Source organism: Pelodiscus sinensis, chromosome 5 (genome assembly GCF_052426305.1).
Source record: "Pelodiscus sinensis isolate ZL-2025 chromosome 5, ASM5242630v1, whole genome shotgun sequence".
NCBI lineage: Eukaryota > Metazoa > Chordata > Testudines > Trionychidae > Pelodiscus > Pelodiscus sinensis.
In genome coordinates this window covers 97,073,509-97,091,766 of record NC_143056.1, presented here as the reverse complement: position 1 = coordinate 97,091,766, position 18,258 = coordinate 97,073,509, and the positions used below count along the sequence as shown (strand labels likewise).

General features: G+C 44.5%; 1 protein-coding gene across 4 annotated transcripts in view; it reads left to right on the top strand.

The window, feature by feature from the left end:
- DCDC1 (doublecortin domain containing 1) overlaps positions 1 to 18,258 on the top strand; it is a 605,588-nt gene that overhangs the window by 550,531 nt on the left and 36,799 nt on the right. For all 4 annotated transcript variants that reach the window (XM_025187660.3, XM_075927786.2, XM_075927784.2 and 1 more), the window contains 2 exons: positions 13,139 to 13,291; positions 16,552 to 16,653. In XM_025187660.3, the coding sequence (XP_025043445.1) occupies positions 13,139 to 13,291; positions 16,552 to 16,653 (255 nt within the window). The remainder of the gene's footprint in view (positions 1 to 13,138; positions 13,292 to 16,551; positions 16,654 to 18,258) is intronic.

The following is an 18,258-nucleotide window of genomic DNA, read 5'->3' as shown; positions in this document are numbered from 1 at the left end:
CAGGGAGGAACTAATAGGGGAAGTGGAGGTGGGTGACAACCTGGGAAGCAGTGATCATGAGATGGTAGATTTCAGGATCCTGACCAAGGGAAGAAAAGAGAGTAGTAAAATACACACCTTGGACTTCAAAAAAGCAGATTTTGACTCCCTCAGAGATCTGATGGGCAGAATCCCGTGGGATGCTAACATGAAGGGGAAAGGAGTCCAGGACAGCTGGCAGTATTTTAAAGAATCCTTATTGAAGGCACAGAAAGAAACCATCCTGACACGTAGCAAGAGAAGCAAACATGGTAGGAGACCAGATTGGCTTACAGGGGAAATCCTTGGTGAACTTAAGCACAAAAAGGAAGCTTACAAAAAGTGGAAACTTGGACAAATGACCAGGGAGGAGTTTAAATGTATAGCTCGAGAATGCCGGGGGGTTATCAGGAAGGCGAAAGCGCAAATGGAATTGCGACTGGCTAAGGATGTGAAGGATAACAAGAAAGGGTTCTACAGGCATGTTAACAAGAAGAAGGTGATCACAGAGGGTGTGAGGCCCCTAATGGATGAAGGAGGTAACCTAGTGACAGATGATGTGCGGAAAGCTGAAGTACTCAATGCTTTCTTTGCCTCTGTATTCACGGACAAGGTCGGCTCCTGGACTTCTTCGGTAAGTGACGCAAGATGGCATGAAGATGTACAGCCCGTGGTGGGTAAAGAACAGGTTAGGAACTATTTCGAAAAGTTAAATGTACACAAATCTATGGGTCCGGACTTAATGCATCCGAGGGTACTGAGGGAGTTGGCAAATGTCATTGAGGAGCCTTTGGCTATTATCTTTGAAAAGTCGTGAAGATCGGGAGAAATCCCGGATGATTGGAAAAAGGCAAATGTAGTGCCTATCTTCAAAAAAGGGAAGAAGGATGATCCAGGGAACTATAGGCCAGTCAGTCTTACCTCGGTTCCTGGAAAAATCATGGAAGGGATCCTTAAGGAATCCATTTTGAGGCACTTGGATGAGAGGAAAGTGATTAGGAATAGTCAGCATGGGTTCACAAAGGGCAAGTCGTGCCTGACCAATCTGATTAGCTTCTATGATGAGGTAACTGGCTTGGTGGACATGGGAAAGTCAGTGGATGTGCTATACCCTGACTTTAGCAAGGCTTTTGATACGGTCTCCCACAATATTCTCGCCAGCAAGTTAAGGGAATGTGGATTGGATAAATGTACGGTAAGATGGATAGAAAGATGGCTAGAAGACTGGGCCCAGCAGGTAGTGATCAATGGCTCGATGTGAGGATGGCGGTCGGTTTCTAGTGGAGTGCCCCAAGGTTCGGTTCTAGGACCGGTTTTGTTCAATATCTTTATTAATGACCTGGATGGGGGGATGGATTACACCCTCAGCAAGTTTGCGGCTGAGACTAAGCTGGGGGGAGAGGTAGATACGCTTAAGGGCAGAGATAGGGTCCAGAGTGACTTAGACAAATTAGAGGATTGGACCACAAGAAATCTGATGAGGTTCAACAAGGAAAAGTGTAGAGTCCTGCACTTGGGATGGAAGAATCCCAAGCATAGTTACAAGCTGGGGACCAACCAGTTAAGTAGTAGTTCTGCAGAAAAGGACCTGGGGGTTACAGTGGATGAGAAGCTGGATATGAGTCAACAGTGTGCCCTTGTAGCCAAGAAGGCTAATGGCATATTAGGTTGCATTAAGAGGAGCATTGCCAGCAGATCTAGAGATGTCGTTATTCCCCTTTATTCGGCTTTGGTGAGGCCACATCTGGAGTATTGTGTCCAGTTCTGGGCCCCCCACTACAAAAAGGATGTGGATGGATTGGAGAGGGTCCAGCGGAGGGCAACCAAAATGATTAGGGGGCTGGAGCATATGACTTATGAGGAGAGGCTGAGGGACTTGGGTCTGTTTAGTCTGCAGAAGCGAAGAGTGAGGGGGGATTTGATAGCAGCCTTCAACTTCCTGAAGGGAGGTTCCAAAGAGGATGGAGAGAGGCTGTTTTCAGTAGTGATGGATAGCAGAACGAGGAGCAATGGTCTCAAGTTGTGGTGGGAGAGGTCCAGGTTGGATATTAGGAAAAACTATTTCACTAGGAGGGTGGTGAAGCACTGGAATAGGTTACCTAGGGAAGTAGTGGAATCTCCATCCCTAGAGGTGTTTAAGTCTCGGCTTGACAAAGCCCTGGCCGGGTTGAATTAGTTGGAATTGGTCCTGCCTAGAGCAGGGGGCTGGACTTGATGACCTTCTGAGGTCTCTTCCAGTTCTATGATTCTATGATTCTATGAAATGCACCGAGCCCACTGGGGGGTTCCCTGCTCCTTGCCCTGGGTTGCTTCCTACCCTAGACCCATGGCTGATGGAGACTCCACCTGCAGACGCTGGACTGGCGGTGGCCGTGACGTTGGCAGGTCCAGCGTCTGGGGCAGCAGGGAAGGGGTTGTCCACTGCGGCGGGGCGGGTGGCCCTCCGGGGTCGGTGTTGCAGGCGGGCTTGGCCCTGGGCCGGTAGCAGCAACGGCGGCAGTCCCGGCAGCTCTTGATCCAGCAGCAGGACCGGCTGTGGCTCTGGAGGTTGGGCAGGAGTTCCTCCCTCCCGGGCGGCCAGCCCTAACTGAGCTGTTTCTCTGGCCTTTATACCCTGCCTGCAGTTGGAGCATGCCCAGCACTGCTGCGGGAGCGGGGTTAGCACAGCCCAGCCGGCCAGCTGGCTCCCCCCTTGGCCAGTGCGGGGCTGGACCGCCACGTCACTCTCTCATAAATATAAATATAAATAAGCTTGTTTTTCTTAATGACTGAGGGTATGTCTACACTACCACCCTAGTTCGAACTAGGGTGGTAATGTAGGCAACCGGAGTTGCAAACGAAGCCCGGGATTGAATTTCTTGGGCTTCATTTTCATCTTGCCGGGCGCCGCCATTTTTAAATGTCCGCTAGTGTGGACTCCATGCCACGCGGCTACACGCGGCACGGATTAGGTAGTTCGGACTAGGCTTCCATCGTGAAAAAAGGAGTAACGGTAGTTCGGAATAGGAAGCCTAGTCTGAACTACCTACTCCGTGCCGCGTGTAGCCGCGCGGCACAAAGTCCGCACTAGCGGACATTTAAAAATGGCGGCACCCGGCAAGGTGCAAATGAAGCCCAGGAAATTCAAATCCTGGGCTTCATTTGCAACACCGGTTGCCTACATTACCACCCTAGTTCGAACTAGGGTGGTAGTGTAGACATACCCTGATTGAATAAGTAGGAATGAGTGGACTTAGAGACTCTAAAGTTTTACATTGTTTTGGCTCTGAGTTCAGTTATGTAAAATAATCTACATTTATAAATTGCACTTGCACAATAAAGAGATTGTACTACCGTATGAGGTGAATTGAAAAATACTGTGTTATCTTTTTACAGTGCAAATATTTGTAATCAAATGAAATGAGCACTGTATACTTTGTATTCTGCATTGTAATTGAAATCAAAAGGTTTGAAAATGTAGATAAAACACCCAAAATATTTATAATAAATATGAATTCCTATTCTATTATTGTTTAACAGTGCAATTAAAACTGTGATTAATCATTTATGTTTAATCTAGCTATTTCGTCTTATACTAATCGCTTGAGTTAACTGCAGATAATTGACAACCCCCATTACCACTACAATTTATTATATTGTACATATTATTTCCAAGGGTACGATTTTCAGAAGTGCCTAAATGTCTAAGAATCACGAATCCTGTGAGAGTTCTGCTCATAAGTTGCTCAGGCCCTTCAGAAAATTCTACCCTCCAAAGCTTAGTAGACCCTTCATAGTTTCCATAAAAAGGAAGCTCCCTGCTCCAGAGAACTGGCCCTGAGCCCTCAGCGAACTCTAAAATAATCAAGGTACAAATGAAGAGGAGGAGGAAAAGGGTGACAACAGCTTTAAGATTTAAGGAGGAGATTTTTAAAGGCACAAAATGGGGCAGACATCGAAATCCCATTGAAGTTCCATGAGAGTTGAGCACTTAATTTCCCTTTATGCATTTGAAAATCTCTCCATAAAAGTTAATTATTTAGTCCTATATGTAGCTTCCACATGATGCATATATAGTTCTAGGCCTACTTCACTACTTTTCCCTTTCCTAATTTCTTATTTTAATTCTTGACCAATAACCTCCCTTTCTCTTTCCATCCCCGTGCAAGCCCTCAGCCTGTCCAGATATTGACTATAACTTCTGCCTTCACATTCTCCCTCAGTGAGTCAATATCACCTTCCCTTCCCCCTTAAAAAAGATAAAGTTCAATGAAAACCAATACTAAAGAGCTGATTATATACTAAATATCACTTTGTTGGCATCATGGGTGAGTAATTGGAAAAAGGACTGGTAGACCATCAGCCATTCTTTGCTAGGCATTCCTTTGAGCGGCTATTTTTTTTTCCTCTTTCAGTTGTTAGTAAAATTGAACTGATGGGATAAGAATTTAGAAACTTGATAGGAAATGGAAGTCTGCCTAATACAAAGTCAGCTACTTTTAATGAGAGGCCTCATATGAGCTAGCATGCTGCTTGCAGAATTAACAGATAGGAACAAAAGAGGATGAGGCCCTTTCTAACAGCAAATTATACAGGTTGAAACGCTGTGATCTAGTCCAGCAACACCCCTGGTCCAGCATCATCGGAGTGACCCCTTAGGTCCAAGAGCATTGCCAGGCTCTGGGGCCAAGACAGCAGAGCCTTGGGTGGCAGCGGAGTCCCTGGTGGCAGTGAGGCTGCTGGGGAGAGATCCTGGTGACAGTGGAGTCATGCAGCATGGCACTCCAACAGGGAGTGGGGCTGCTGGGGAGAGCCTCTGGAAGCAGCGGAGCCAGTAGGTGGAGTGCAGAGCTCCAGGAGGAAGTGGGGCCGGTGGTGGAGCATGGAGCCCCAGGCAGCAGCAGGAGCCACTGGGGAAAGCACAGATCGTCCCCCCTCCCAGCTGTGGCAGCAGAGTCACGAGGGAAAAAGAGGAGCCTCCCTCCCCAGGGGATTAGAGCCCCGGTCAGCAGTGGAATAGCCTAGGAGGAAAAGCAGAGCCCCTGGTGCACTGACCTCCCCAAGTCTGGCAAATTCCAAGGGCCAGGACCAGTCAGGCCCCAGGGGTGCTGGACAATGGAGGTTCAACCACACACAAAAAATAAATTCATAAGAAGGAAAACAAAACAAGGGAAAGGAACGCCACATGCAAACTACTACATAGAAACTATGAAAAAAAGATTTTAAAAATAGGAAAATGTCTACTCTTGTTTTTAAATGATATAGTAATAAAAATACCTCTAATGAATATAAATTCCCAACGCAAAATAAATATAGAAATGAGTTAAAATAGTACAGTGCTGCACTGAACAAAAGTGACTCTGGGTACCATTTTAAAAAAATATCTGTGTTAAGAAGTTATATTTTTCCTGGTAAACAGGAATATATTTTTCCTGGTAATATCGTATTTTCACATCATATCCATTCTTTCCGTTGGTGCTGGAAAACTACCACTTTCTATGAAACACAAGCCTGTAAATACACAAATGGGATTTTGTTATATCATAAAGTAAATCACACATATCTATTGTGTGATTTGATAGCAGATTTCAACTTCCTGAAGGGAGGTTCCAAAGAGGATGGAGAGAGGCTGTTCTCAGTAGTGAGGGATGGCAGAACAAGGAGCAATGGTCTCAAGTTACAGTGGGGGAGGTCTAGGTTGGATATTAGGAAAAACTGTTTCACTAGGAGGGTGGGGAAGCACTGGAATGAGTTCCCTAGGGAGCTGGTGGAATCTCCATCCATAGAGGTTTTCAAGACCCATCTTGACAAAGCCCTGGCTGGCATGATTTAGTTGGGGCTGGTCCTGCTTCAGGCAGGGGACTGAACTCGATGACTTCCAGAGGTCTTTTCCAGCCCTAGGGTTCTATGATTCTATTGTGGTATCCTGTAGGCTTCCAGATGCAATTGCTTGTGTTGTTCTTAATGATCTGGGACCTGGTTGTGAAAGACATACTGCTACCTGTGCCTTGTTGCAGCAGTAAAAAAGATAAGATCATGCTCTCATTTCTTAGGAATCTCCCTCTACAGCTGCTAGCAAATTTTGTTCTCCAGAGTCTTAGGGATTCATTCTCCATAGTAGTCCACAACACCTGCAGTTTGGTGAGTTTCAGGCTTCATCATAATTTTTTTTGGGGGGGAGGGGGAATTTGTGAGTTTTTTTGCTTTACCTTTGAGTATTATTTTAATTTATTTAATTGTGCTGAACCTTTAATTTGGATCATTATATAGTTAACACTTGATGTCTGCCACGGGGAAGTCACAGAAGCAGAAATCTTAGAATCATAGAACCATATGATTAGAAAAAGCGACGAGGAGTCCTGTGGCACCTTATAGACTAACTGAAGTGTAGGAGCATAAGCTTTCATGGGCAAAGACCCACTTCGTCAGATGCATATAGAGCTTAAGCTCCTACACTTCAGTTAGTCTATAAGGTGCCACAGGACTCCTCGTCGCTTTTGCAGATTCAGACTAACACGGCTACCCCTCTGATACATGATTAGAAAAGACTGTCAGAGTCATCTTTTCTAACCCCCTGCTAAGATGCAGGATTTGGTTTGTCTGAACTATCCAAAACAGATGGTGTCCATCCTCCTTTTGAAACCCTCCAGTAAAAGAGTTTCCATGATCTTCCTAAGCAGTCTGTTCCATTGACTGTCTATTCTTACAGTTAGGAAGTTTTTCCTGAGATTTAATCTAAACCTGTTATCCTGTGATTTGAACCCCTTGACTCTTGTCCTGCCTCTGTGGTAAAGGAAAACAACTTGCAGCATTTCAATTATTTGGAGACTGCCATCATGTCCCTCTTAATCTCCTCTTTTCTAGCTAGGTATATATCCTTTAGCCTTTGCTTATATAGTTTGTATTCTATCCCTTTGACCATTTTTGTAATGACTTGGAGTCATTGTGGATAGTTCTCTGAAAACATCCACTCAGTGTGCAGCAGCAATCAAAAAAGCAAACAGAATGTTAGGAATAATTTTAAAAGGGACAGAGAATAAGACAGAGAATATCTTATTGCCTCTGTATAAATCCATCTGGAGTACTGCATACAGATGTGATCATCTCAAAAAAGATATCTTAGCATTGGAAAAAGTTCAGAAAAGGGCAAAAAATAATCAGGGGTTTGGAACGGTTCCCATACGAAGAGAGATTAATAAGACTGGGTATGTCTACACTACCCTCCTAGTTCGAACTAGGAGGGTAATGTATGCATACCGCACTTGCTAATGAAGCCCGGGATTTGAATTTCCCGGGCTTCATTAGCATAAGCGGGGAGCCGCCATTTTTAAATCCCCGCTGCTTCGAACCCCGTGTAGCGCGGCTACACGGGGCTCGAACTAGGTAGTTCGGACTAGGGTGCCTATTCCGAACTACCGGTACACCTCGTTTCACGAGGAGTAACGGTAGTTCGGAATAGGACCCTAGTCCGAACTACCTAGTTCGAGCCCCGTGTAGCCGCGCTACACGGGGTTCGAAGCAGCGGGGATTTAAAAATGGCGGCTCCCCGCTTATGCTAATGAAGCCCGGGAAATTCAAATCCCGGGCTTCATTAGCAAGTGCGGTATGCATACATTACCCCGCTAGTTCGAACTAGCGGGGTAGTGTAGACATACCCACTGGGACTTTTCTGCTTAGAAAAGAGGAGACTAAGGAGGATATGATAGAGGTCTACAAAATCATGAATAGTGTGGAGGAAGTGAATAAGGAAAAGTTATTTGCTGTTCCCATAACGTAAGAACTAGGGGTCACCAAATGAAATTAATAAGTAGCAGGTTTAAAACAAACAAAAGGTTGACAGCGAAAACAAACAAAAGGTTGACAGCGCGCAGTCAACTTGTGAAACTTCTTGCCAGAGGATGTTGTGAAGGCCAGGACACACAAGATAAAAGAACTAGATAAAATTGATGGAGGATAGGTCCATCCATGGCTATTAGCCAGGATGGGTAAGAATGGTATCCCTAGCCTCTGTCAGAAGCTGGGAATGGGTGACAGGGGATGGATCGCTTGATGATTCCCTGATCTGTTCATTCCCCCTGGGGGCAGCCAGCATTGGCCACTATCGGCAGACAGGATACTAGGCCAGATGGACCTTTGGTCTGAGCCAGTTTAGCCGTTCTTATTTGCTTTGTCAGTTGCTTCTAGATCATTTCCAGTTTTGCTAAACATTGCTGACCAAAACTGGACGCAGTACTCCAACTGAAGCCTAACCAGTGCCACATCTCACCTCCCATGACTTGTATGTGATACCTCTGTCAGTGCAACCTAACTTTATATTTGCTATTTTGGCAACCACCTCACATTGCTGAGACATGTTGAGATTGTGCTCCACTACAGTTCCCAGGTTCTTTTCAGCAGGACTGCTGACAAGCCGTTGATTCTCCCATGCTGTATTTGTGCATTTGGTTTTTCTTCCCTAATTGTAGCACCTTACACTTGCCTTTGTTGAACGTCATTTTTATGTCTATAGCCCGTTCGCTAATTTATCAAGATCCCTCTGAATTTTAGCTCTAACCTCCAAAGTGTTTGCCAGCCCCTCTAGTTTTGTGTCATCTGCAGATTTTGATCAGTATGTTCTCTATTCTTACATGCAGATTATTAATAAATTTGCTAAATAATTGGACCAAAACCAAATTGTTCATAGAATCATAGAATAATAGGACTGGAAGGGACCTCAAGAGGTCATCGAGTCCAGCCCCCTGCCCTCAAGGCAGGACCAAGCTCCGTCTACACCATCCCTGACAGATGTCTATCTAACCTGTTCTTAAATATCTCCAGAGAGGGAGATTCCACCACCTCCCTTGGCAATTTATTCCAATATTTGACCACCCTGACAGTTAGGAATTTTTTCCTAATGTCCAATCTAAACCTCCCCTGCTGCACTTTAAGCCCATTACTCCTTGTCCTGTCCTCAGAAACCAAGAGGAACAAATTTTCTCCTTCCTCCTTGTGACACCCTTTTAGATATTTGAAAACCGCTATCATGTCCCCCCTTGTGGAACCCCACCTGAGTTACTCTATGTTTGCAGTTGTTGAACTAATTATTTATCCACTTCATGTTAATTCTACCCCCCTGCATATCTCCAGCTTAGTTAGCATCATCATTTGCTAATCTTTTGAAATGCATGTGGTTTAAAATCTTTTTTTGTGTGTGTGCATGTTTTGCACCTACTCTATTTGGCAGGGCAAGAAACGCTAACTACATTTCTAAAATAAAAACCATTATGTTGTATCAAAAGGTTTTTTGAAGACTCATCTTTGTCTGCTTTTGTGGTATTAAAGTCAAATCCTTACCTTTTTCAATTAACGTAAAGCAGTAAGATTATGAAATACTGTGACAGTACTGTGTATTCAGACACTTTCACATTTTAACTTAATTAGCTATGCCCATATCCTGAGTTATGGCAGCAAAGACCCATTTGAACACTTAAATAATGCCATTTCATGCAATAAATAAGCATTGCTATCACTGAAAAGTCATCAACAAATAAATCCATGTTTTAACTTCCTTGCTGTTAAAAAGGAAGCTTTTAAACCTCCATATACCTAGCATTACAAAAATATCACATTACAAAATGCAAAATAGGTAATTAAGTGCAGTGTGTGCAATTGTATTTATTTCTCCTGTGAATTCAGGAGACCAGAAAGGTATCAGGTTAAGCATAAAAATGGGTTGCTTCTAGCTTCCTGTTAGTACACAAAATCTCTGCCTTGTATGCCAGTTAATGTTTCTCTATACATTATGGGTGAGTGAAACTGTTGTTTACTGAAGTCATTGGGGCAGGATTTCACCAATATACCTAACAGAATAAAAAAAGCAAGACAATGAAAAGCTAAGGCTACCAACAGTATACTTGCTGCACTTCCATACCAAACCACACATACCTCCACAATGGTACAATTAGCATACACCACAGAGAACATATCACAACCTTAACTGTGCCCCAGTAGGTATGTCAGCCATTCCAGCACTATCTTCCCCAAACTATACCCTTTTACCTCCACTAAGGACTTCTCTGTGCATACCCCCAGTACAACATTATTTTGCACAGTTCTGTAAAATGTCACTTGCCTCTTCAGAAGGCTATGTTGGAACGCTGGCATTGGTATTGGAGCAGAGTTATGGTTATAATACATTATCTGATGAGTGTAATGGTTGCATTGCTAGGAAGGTGGAGGGAATAGAGCACTTACTACTGGTAGTCTTCATTTTGAATTTCCTTGTTTTAAAGTTGGGTGTTAGAGATATGAAAAAGAATCTTAATATAGCATTGTGTGTCTGGTTTTGTGTATTACATTTCCAGGTTTTTTCAGGTAAGATGTTCAATGAGTTGAGCTGCTGCTGTGTCACAGAACATGGGAGCCAGTTCAGAGGCTCTGCTCCTGAGCTCTATTCCTGAACTAGCCAAATAGTTTTGTGGAAATGTTGGTCTTCGAAAAACCAGCAACTACTTTGTCAAAGAGCCTCACTGCAATGAAACTATATAGCTTTGCTCCTTAACTCCACTCGAACAAGTTCATGGATTTCCTGGACTGTGGTAAATCTACTACTACTTTGACAAAGATCTTTTCTGTGACACAGCACTAAGCCCACAACCAAGCAAAATCCATTCCCGATGTCCCCAGTTTGGGATGCAGGGAACATTGGTGAGGGCACATAGCAAAAGGTAGTTTTGTGTTCCTCTTCTAATCTGCTCATAACATGTTCTTTGTGTACACTGCATGAGAGAATGAGTCACCAACAAAAATTCAGTACATGGCAATCACAGCATAGGAAGATTCCGTTTTAACAAAGAATGCTACTTTTCTTTGTAGAGCTAATAAGGTACTCGCTTTTATTGGACCCACTTTTGCTGGTGAATGAGACAAACTTTTGAGCTCCACCAAGCTCTTCTTCCGTTTGTTGTGCTCAAAAGCTTGTCTGTTTCACCAACAGAAGTTGATCCAATAACAGTCATTACCTCACCCATTTTGTCTCTCTTAGGGTATGTTTACACTGCCACCCTAGTTCAAACTAGGATGGCTAATGTAGGCATTCGAATTTGCAAATGAAGCCCGGGATTTAAATATCCTGGGCTTCATTTGCATGTTCCCGGGCGGGCGCCATTTTTAAATGCCTGTAGTTCGAACTACCTACCCGTGGCTACATGCGGCACGGATTAGGTAGTTTGAATTAAAGCTCCTAATTCAAAATACCGTTAAACCTCCTTGCAGGAGGAATAACGGTAGTTCGAATTAGGAGCTTTAATTTGAACTACCTAGTCCATGCCGTGTGTAGCCGCGGGCAGGTAGTTCGAACTACGGGCATTTAAAAATGGTGCCCGCCCAGGAACATGCAAATGAAGCCCGGGATATTTAAATCCCAAGCTTCATTTGCAAGTTCGAATGCCTACATTAGCCACCCTAGTTCGAACTAGGGTGGCAGTGTAGACATACCCTTATATACTGATGACCAGCAGGGTGACCACACTGCAAAAGTTTTTCGTCTGTTTGCTGTGTCTCATCTTATACATACATTGTAAGCTCTTTGGGGCAGGGAACGTATTTTTGTCTTGTGTTTGTGCTTAACACCAAGGCAGGCTGGTCCATGACTAGGACTCCTAGTTGCTATGTTAATATGAATAATAAATAGTAATGAATTAAATAACTGCATAACCCCAGAGAGTTTTACCAATCTTTCACAGCACTGTGTATGCAGTCTGGCTTTTTTATTTCCATTTGTAATTTAAGATAAAGAGACCCGATTAATCATGAGACTGAGCATGTGAACTGTTGGGGACCTGTTTTCAATTCATTAGAATTTATAAACTAACTAACTGGTTTTCTAGAAACTAGAGATATTAGATATAGTGTAATTAAATAGTCATGTAATTGCATGAAATCTTATCGGTTACACAACTATTCGACAGTCCCTGGGGCCAGGGACAGCAGCCAGTGCACTCCCTGCCCCACTCCTGGGGAGCCCCCTGCCACTCCATGCTGCTGCCTCCGTATCACCCTTCTGTATCAGAATCAGCAGTGTGGGGTGGGAAGCAGGAGCTGGTCCGTGAGGGGAGCCAATTTAAAAACCAGCTACCTATGCAGACCCACTGCCTGCCACCCCACGCTGCTGCCTCTGATACAGAGGCAGAAGTGCTTGGGGACCCGAGCTTTCCACAGAAAGAGGCTGCAACAATGGGGAAAGGGGGCTGGGGAGGCAGATCTGGTGCAGGCAAATCTGGTGTTTGTGGAGAGCCTGCTTAAAGCCAGCTCCTCACAGGCACCAGCTGATACAGAGGTAGCAAAGGGGGGGGGGGGGGGAAGTGCCTGCAGTTCATAAGATTAAGCAATAAATCAAGGCTTATTGGTTAATTATGTAGTGGACATTGACATCCCTATTGGAAACTTCTCCAGAAAATTCTAGCTTTACTCAGGTTATATGGTGAAATTTGGAGCAAAGACACAAGCAGACTGAACTCCTGCTGCAAATGCAAAATGGATCATAACCTTAAACATAGCATCACAATGGGTCTGCCAAAATATTCAAATCATGTATATTTAAACTAGTGATGAACAATTCCTGAGAGTTTTGTAAGGTGACAGGAGAAACTCCAAAACACTTATCCAACTTTACTTAACCTGTCATTATGAGACCATCACTTGCTTTGTCCAGATTTGATCACATTTTCACACACCTACACAACTCTCACCTCTCCTGTTCTTCTTTCTATTACATGTCACTCTGCTAAAAGTTGGACCTCCCTGGTCCGGCACCCTTAGGATCTGACCGGACCCAAACAAGTGGATTTGTCGGACCAAAGATCCCTCCTTTCATGGCCCGTGCTACCCTGCTACCCCTTTCCCTACTTCACATTGACCTACTTCACATTTAACTCAATTTTATGCTGTATAGTATTTGGTTTTGTGTTGGTTTTCTTTGTTTTTTCTCTCTGCTGCTTCGTTGAATATTTGCAGTTCAAACTGACGTATGTGTGTGACTGGCTGGTTTGTAATTCTGGTATTCATATCTCGGAGGTTCTATCGTAATAAGATGAGAAAAAAACTCATTATCCTGAAGTGATACAAAGGTAAATTTAGTAATTGTTTCTTTCCAACTATGAAGGTAAGCAGATGAAGGAAGTGAAGATAAAGTCAGCATTATTCCAGATGACTGCAGACAGTATGAACATGATAGATGATTCTTTGCTCACCATCATCCTCAGAAATCCGATAGAGGTTTGGGTTTCCTGTGGAGAACCTTTTCTACCTTTGGATGGTATGAATTTGTTGGGCTTCTTTCCCCCTTCTAACAAGTGAGATATGTAGGGCTTATCCACACTGAGACTGAGGTTATGGCTAGACTGCAGGGTTTTTTCGGGGTTGTTTTTTTTGGAGTTTTTTTTGCAGAAGAGCAAATGTGCTCTTTCGGAAGTCCTTGTATTCCTCATTCTACAAGGAAGAAGGGGGCTTTCGAAAGAAGGGTTTTTTCCAACATTTGGCCCAGTCTAGACCAGCCAAATGTTGGAAAAGCCTCTTCCAACAAAACTATCAGAAAAAGCTATGTATAATGAGGAGCGCATTTTGTGTAGCTTTTGACAAACAGATGTAGTCTAGACATACCCTGAGTGCACAGCAAGGCAGGATGTAAATCTACAGTACACTAGGCCGGACTGCATTAAGTCACCTTATGTATCCTACATCTGAGCTGTAAATGTTCCATAATAGGCTTTGACCTACTACTATTTCAAACAATAGCTGTGAGTCAAAACCCTATGGAACTTTAAGAGTGCAGTAGCAAAGTCTACACCAGCGGATGGCAAAATCCAGCCTATGGGCTGGATCCAGCCTGCCATGCCCAATCTGGTCCCTGGCCCAGCGAGAGGTTCCTTACCTGCCCTGCACCTGCATGTCACTCCAAGTGGCCGGCTCTGGGGCTTATGTGTTTTCTGAGCACAGGCTTCCCCCACCCCCAGCACAATCTCACAGCTCCCATTGGCCAGAAACCAGCTAATGGGAGCTGCCTGGGCCATGTTTGTGGCACAGGCAGTGTGTTAAGTATCCGCTCCCCACCAGGCTTGTGGTGCTCAGAAAAGCACATGGCCCCTGCATCTGGGCTGCTCTGAACAGCACACGGGGGCTCAAAAGGTAGAGAGCCTGCACAAGGGACCTGCGGGGCAGCTGGCTGGGAGTCACCTAGTTAAGTATCTCCTTGCCAGAGCCTGCCTCTGGCACCCCAGCCCCTCCCTCACCCCAAGCCTTTCCCTGCTCCTGTACCATCTGTCCTCCCAGACTCTGTACCCCATCTCCTGTCCCAGGCCACAATCCAAACCCTTGTCCCTCCTCCTGCACCCTTGCCCCAGGTCAGAACCCCCTCCTACACCTCTCCTCCAGGTCAGAATCCTCTCCTGCACCCATACCCCCTCCTAGATCCTGCACCCAGAGGTGAATATAAGTGGGTGCACTCTGATGTGCGGCTCTGGCAAAAACTGGCAAAGCTATGGCAAGAGCCAGCAGGGAGCTATTTGAAGTGTTGACAGGGACCCTGGTTGCAATAGGACAGTTCCTGTAAGAAATTTTAAGTTACTTTCACCGCTGCCTGCACCCCAATCCCTAGTCCCAGCTCACTCCTCACTCTTTCCCTGAAACTCCTTCCCAGACCTCAGACCCTCCCCTGCACCTCATTCCCCTACTACCTCAAGCTCCCTTGCATGGGTGGTTGGTGAAGGCAAGCCCCCAGCCTCACCTCTAGCCTAGTCCCTTATGATGAGGCCCCATCTTTTCCCCACTCCCACGAGGACTGCCACACATGCATTCCCCCCTACGAACCACAGGGGAGTGGACAGGCACGTGTTCGCCCCAGCCTTGGGTGGGGACAGAGGGCACACGGCTCAGCCCAGCCTCTCCCCAAAGCAGCCTCGCCTCCACCGGGGGACAGAGGAGGGTGTACTGCACCACATGGCCCGGCTCAGCCTCTTTAGCCCTGAGGAGGGCGGAGGGCACACAGCATGGTCCCAACCTCTCCAGCCCCGGAACATTAGGAGGGCGGGATCTGGGGGAAGCAACACTCCACCTCCAGAACACCTATAGTCGGCATTCTGGGGGTGTAGTGTGGGCAGGGTTATGCCTGGCGGTTAGGGAAGGCAAAGCCTTCCTCCACCTAACATACCAGACACCTATTCTCCCTTGTGCACTCACCTTCCATTTGAAACCTCACACCTCTTCCATTCATATCGTGGGAGAGTGCGGCCCTTCTCCCCTTATAAAATTCTTAGTGTGGCTTCCCCATCAAAAAATATTGACGACCCTTGGTCTACACATCTAACTTTCATGTGACAAACTGGTGTGCTGTAGAGTTATATCCTTGTTTATCATACTCAAAATCTCCATGTGGGCAAGTCCTTCAAAAGAGAATGAAAATCTCAGAGTAAATTTTAAAACGTTTTATTTTGGAGAGGAAAACTGAAATATATCTTATTTGGGGAAAAAGTTATGATGCAATAAGCGCATTACACATATATTTAATTTGTTCTCTTCACTTGAGTAAAGTTAATCACATCGGCTGTGTCTACACTGGCCACTTATTCCGGAAAATCAGCCTCTTTTCCGGAATTAGCTGCGAGCTGTTTACACTGGCCCTTGAATTTCCGGAAAAGCAACGACGCTCTACTGTACAAAATCAGCCGCTATTCCGGAAAAACTATTCTGCTCCCGCTCGGGCATAAGTCTTTATTCCGGAACACTGTTCCGGAAAAGGACCAGTGTAGACAGCCCAGTAGTCTTTTCCGGAAAAGCGCATCTACATTGGCCACAGACGCTTTTCCGGAAAAAGGGCTTTTCCGGAAAAGCAGCCTGCCAATGTAGACGCTCCTTTTCCGGAAAAACTGAAAACGGAATAGTATTCCATTTTAAGCATATCCGGAAATTCATGCCAGTATAGACACAGCCATCCATCTGGTTTTGCACAATTGTACATCTCGTTGTACAATGAGAAAGGTAAATATTGCACATATTATCCAGAACCTAAAAATCCACCTCCAAGTTATGCCCACTATGTCAATAAAATTCAAAGTAGATAGTAAGATGTATATAGCCTGTTGAATGACTGATTAATCAAGTGTTGTGCTAGGTATTTGTATCACAATGAGGGCTATTTGTCTAAACACTGTTATTTGTAAGAGGGCATATTTCTATCAGAGGGTACATATTTTAAAAAACCAATATTAAACTACTACAATTAAATGTGCAATTCTGAAAAAGTAAATATACATGTTAAATAGAAGTATGCGTTTGTGTCTTGCTCTGGAAAGACATTCATTAAGTTCTATATACTTTCAGATTGTTGCTTTTGGAGTTTTTGTTGTTGTTTTTTAGGATTCTTGCCTTTTAATTATTTGTCTGTAATTGGATCTATTTAACTCATGAACAATCTAAAGTGCTTTAAAAAACTATTATACTAATCAGTCATCCAAGAAAAACAATCAATTGCTAACTACAAAGAAAAATAATCAGTAGAAATATATATTTCTTTTATTACAGCTTTGCAAAAGTCAGAAAAACAAAAGAAACAAAACTGGTTAGAGAAGGACAAAATTTTGGCTGATCTAGATGCTATGAAGCACAAAATGAGACAGCTACAAGGTTGGTATGAGTGCATATTTAATTTGGAACTAATGAAATATTTATGACTAGAAGATTTACCTGGTGTTACTCAGGTACCTAATTCAGGTACTTTGTTTTTCTTCACGTAAATCATTGCTCTGAGAGTTAAGGGCTCAGTAGGCAGGCTGCCCCATGGGGAAAGGACCCTATCTCCTGCAGCAGTTTGGGGCCAGGTGAAAAGTGCCTCTCCATGGCCATTGCAACTCCAGTGGGCAGAACCAGGAGAGGGGTTCATATCCCCTGGCTGGGGAACAGTCAGACCCAAACAGACACACTCTCCCAAAAATATAGTAGATATCGGTCCCTTTCTGCATCCCTATCCCCTGCTGGACTAATGGGGTTATAGCTGTCCCAGTCCCCATCTCTGGCCCCTTGCCCTGTGGTCATTATACAGTATAACTCTCCCTGCTTTCCGCCCCCTGCTGTCCCCATGTTGCCATTATATAGCATAGCCCTTGCTTTCTGTTTTATGAGAAAATCACATTCCAGGCACATCCCTTTGTCCTGGCACAACCAATCCCTTACCTTTCTGTAAGTTATGATAAGAGGAAGCTATATGCCAAATTTGATGGATCCTAGGAGTTCTTAAACAAACGGACAGAGACACTCACATTGACCCTGACCCTTGCCTCTGCAATAGGATCTATCTCTGTTTCACTGGAGCTCCATGCAAGTGTTGGGTTCACCCACTCAGAATTGATCACCCTGACCAGTGGGTATTTGGACATAGAAAACCTTTTCTATGCTGACAAATTTATTCTGATATATTCATTCAGTAACCTGTTTTTCCTGATAGGTTTAAGGGTTTGTGCTGTGAACAAATATTTTGGTAGTGTTCACAGTACTCTTTATAAATGCGTAAACTGCCTCAAGTTACCTGGCAATTAATGAACTTAAGGAAAAAGGTTTAGTGTAGCAGTACACTCAGGGCACATGTACACTACAAGGTAAGATTGAATCTATTATGGTCAATTTCTGATAATCCAATTTTGAGACGTTGAAGGTCCATGTCCTCACTAGGGGAAGAATCAAATGTTGTCCGAAGTAGCATGTCCCCATTAGGGAGCCTACTATCAACTCAGAGTGAGACATCATGGGCAGTTTTGCATTCCGGATATGCTCACAGTGCCTGCTGGGTCCAAAATTCTGCTGGTTGCAACCCATGAAGCACTCCTCTAGTCCCTCCCCCCTCGTGTGAAAAAGGTGATAAGAACATAAGAACGGCCGTACTGGATCAGACCAAGGGTCCATCTAGCTCAGTATCCTGTCTGCCGACAGTGGCCAGCACCAGGTGCCCCAGAGAGGGTGGACCGAAGACAATGATCAAGCGATTTCTCTCCTGCCATCCCTCTCCAGCCTCTGACAAACAGAGGCCAAGGATACCATTTTATCCCCTGGCTAATAGCCTTTTATGGACCTAACCTCCATGAAATTATCTAGCTTCTCTTTAAAATTTATTATAGTCCTAGTCTTCACAGCCTCCTCTGGCAAGGAGTTCCACAGCTTGACTACACGCTGAGTGAAGAAGAACTTTCTTTTATTAGTTTTAAACCTGCTACCCATTAACTTCATTTGGTGTCCTCT